General features: G+C 58.8%; 2 protein-coding genes across 2 annotated transcripts in view; both read right to left on the bottom strand.

Moving 5' to 3' along the window:
* Positions 1-575: 575 nt before the first annotated feature.
* On the bottom strand, positions 576-2,378 carry TraAM80_08906 (paraflagellar rod protein 2C; the record flags this gene model as incomplete). Its single annotated transcript, XM_029385622.1, has 1 exon — positions 576-2,378. The coding sequence occupies one exon, from the start codon at positions 2,376-2,378 to the stop codon at positions 576-578; it is 1,803 nt and encodes a 600-aa protein (XP_029234534.1).
* A 328-nt stretch (positions 2,379-2,706) lies between these two features.
* The window catches only part of TraAM80_08905 (putative paraflagellar rod protein 3), a gene marked incomplete at both ends in the record, with an annotated part of 465 nt that continues 457 nt past the window's right edge, over positions 2,707-2,714 (bottom strand). Inside the window, one exon of the mRNA XM_029385621.1 lies at positions 2,707-2,714. This exon is cut by the window's right edge and continues 457 nt beyond it. Within this exon, the coding sequence (XP_029234533.1) occupies positions 2,707-2,714 (8 nt within the window).

Genomic DNA, 2,714 nt, shown 5'->3' with positions numbered 1-2,714 from the left:
ATTCGATAGGCACGACGTCTTCAGCTTCAGGTTGTGAATCTTCTGCTTGCGCGCGGCCTCCAGCGTGACATCCGTCACCTCCGGCACCGCCGGCTGCTGCTGATCCACGGGATTCACGACGCCAGCCGCTTCCTTCTCACTCATTGCTTCCTTGTTGTAGGAGGGATGTGTAGTACAATGCTATTCGCTTGGCCTCACTTCTCTTCGGCAGCAAAAAGAAAAAGAGGAAAAAAAACACACACACGGGGAAATAGCGCAATAAAGAAGGGAAAAAAGCGCCCTGCAACCACCAGCAGAGCACCACTGGGCGCAGCAAGACCCAACGCACAGCAGTGCACGCCGCCAACACCGCAAGTCAATCAATGAAAAAAGCTGCCCACGGCACCGCACACTCAACCGCCCCTTCCCTCACACACGCACTCTGAGGCGCCAAGCACGGCAACTGGTGCGGACTCAGTGTCTGCGCTTTCCTACAGCGCAAATCATACATAACGATCATACATCAATTTAGAAAAACAGCAAGGGGAGGAGGGGGGCAACGACACGGCGACGACCGCGACACCGGCGGGCACGTATTACTGCGTAATCTGCTGCACTGTCTTGCCGCGGTACTGCCGGCTCTGCAGCGTTTTGGAGCGCTTCAGCTCCTCGCGCTCCGCCGCAATCTTCACCTCCTCCTGCTTTGCCAGGTGGGCACGGTACTCGACCATCTTGCTGCGGCGTGTCAAGTTGCCGTCCTCCACCTCCTCGGCGGGGTGGACAAACTCGATGCCGGCCTGGTTCAACGCGTCCTCGGTGGGGCCAAACATCTCCAACGACTGCGCCATCTTGTCCTTCAGCATCTCCAGCTCCTCCTCAACCTGCGCGCGGAGCTTGTACAACTCCTTCTTTGCATCCGAGTGCTTCTTCGCATTCGGGTCAAACGTCTCGATGGCAAACTCCAGCTGAATGTGCGTCGTGCGGATGTTACGGTCAATCTCCTCCAGGCGCTTCTCCTTCTTGTACACCAACTGGCCCAGCGTCTTGTACAGGCGACGGAACGCCTCCAGGTACTCCTGGTGCACCTGCAGCCGCAGGTCCCCAAGCTCCTCGTTCGTCTTGTCGTGGCGCGACTTGATGGCGCTGCAGCCCTCCGCCACAAGCTCCTCCAGCATCCCAATGCACCGCATCGCCAAGTCGCAGTTGTACACAGACAGCTCCAGAAGCTTCTTGTGCTGCCCGCACACGTCAAGGAACTGCTGGTACTCCACCTTGCGCTTCTCCTCGCGGTCGTTCTCCTCGATGCGGCGCTTCACCTCCTCGAAGCGCTCTGTCCCCAGGCGCTGCAGGACGCGCTCCAGCTCCTGAATGCGGCGCCACGCCTCGTCCTGCTTGTCAAGGTTCTCCTGAATAAACTTCTCCGACTTCTCCTTCTGCGTCGCGAACAGCTTCATCGCCTCCGCGTCCTCCAGGTCCGCCTTCTGGATCGCGTCGTGCAGGTTCTTCAGGTCGTCCTCGCAGCGCTGCTTCAGGCGCCGCTTGGCGTCCTTAATCGCGGACGTCTCCTGGAAGGACTTCTTCTGTACATCCTGAATGCGGCCAAACGGCTTGTTCTCGTCCTCCGTCTGCCCAATGATGCGGAACTTGTCGGCCACCAGCTCCACCAGGTGCTCCAGCAGCTGGGCCTTGATGTAGTACTGCTCCTCCGCAATCGCCATCTCACCGTCAGCAATCGCCACGTTGCGAATCTCCTTCGCCTTGTCAATCGCTGCCAGATGCGCCTTGATCTGCTCCTCGTTGCCGAGCAGCGCCGTCTGCACAACGGTCACGTTCATTGACCCCTCAAGGTTCTTCAGCACAGCCACCGGCACCTGCGCCATCTCCGACGCGTCCAACTGCGAGCGGCGCAGCTCGTCCTCGATCTTGTCCAGCTTCGCAATCGCGTTGTCGATCGTGCCGGTGAAGGAGACGGTGCGCGTCTTGTTGTGGTGCTGCTTCAGCTCGTTCAGCGTCTTCTTCAGCGCAACAACCTCCATAAACTGCGGCTTGTCCTCCGGCTTGTACAGCTCGCGCACAGACAACTGCAGCCCGCACACGCGCATCAGCTTCTTGATGTCATACGCCTCCGTCAGGTTCCACTTCGTCCCGCCCTCCAACGCCCCAAGCAGCTCGTGCGCCTTCTCGTGCGCCGCCAGCAACTTCTGCTTTTGCGTCTCGCTCCAGTCCGACACGTGCAGGTCCTGGATGAACTCCTCATTCGATAGGCACGACGTCTTCAGCTTCAGGTTGTGAATCTTCTGCTTGCGCGCGGCCTCCAGCGTGACATCCGTCACCTCCGGCACCGCCGGCTGCTGCTGATCCACGGGATTCACGACGCCAGCCGCTTCCTTCTCACTCATTGCTTCCTTGTTGTAGGAGGGATGTGTAGTACAATGCTATTCGCTTGGCCTCACTTCTCTTCGGCAGCAAAAAGAAAAAGAGGAAAAAAAAACACACACACGGGGAAATAGCGCAATAAAGAAGGGAAAAAAAGCGCCCTGCAACCACCAGCAGAGCACCACTGGGCGCAGCAAGACCCAACGCACAGCAGTGCCCGCCGCCAACACCGCAAGTCAATCAATGAAAAAAGCTGCCCACGGCACCGCACACTCAACCGCCCCTTCCCTCACACACGCACTCTGAGGCGCCAAGCACGGCAACTGGTGCGGACTCAGTGTCTGCGCTTTCCTACAGCG

Source organism: Trypanosoma rangeli, assembly GCF_003719475.1.
Source record: "Trypanosoma rangeli strain AM80 chromosome Unknown Tra_15.4_contig_00480, whole genome shotgun sequence".
NCBI lineage: Eukaryota > Euglenozoa > Kinetoplastea > Trypanosomatida > Trypanosomatidae > Trypanosoma > Trypanosoma rangeli.
Note: the sequence above shows the minus strand (reverse complement) of the source record. Positions and strands in the feature narration are given on the sequence as shown.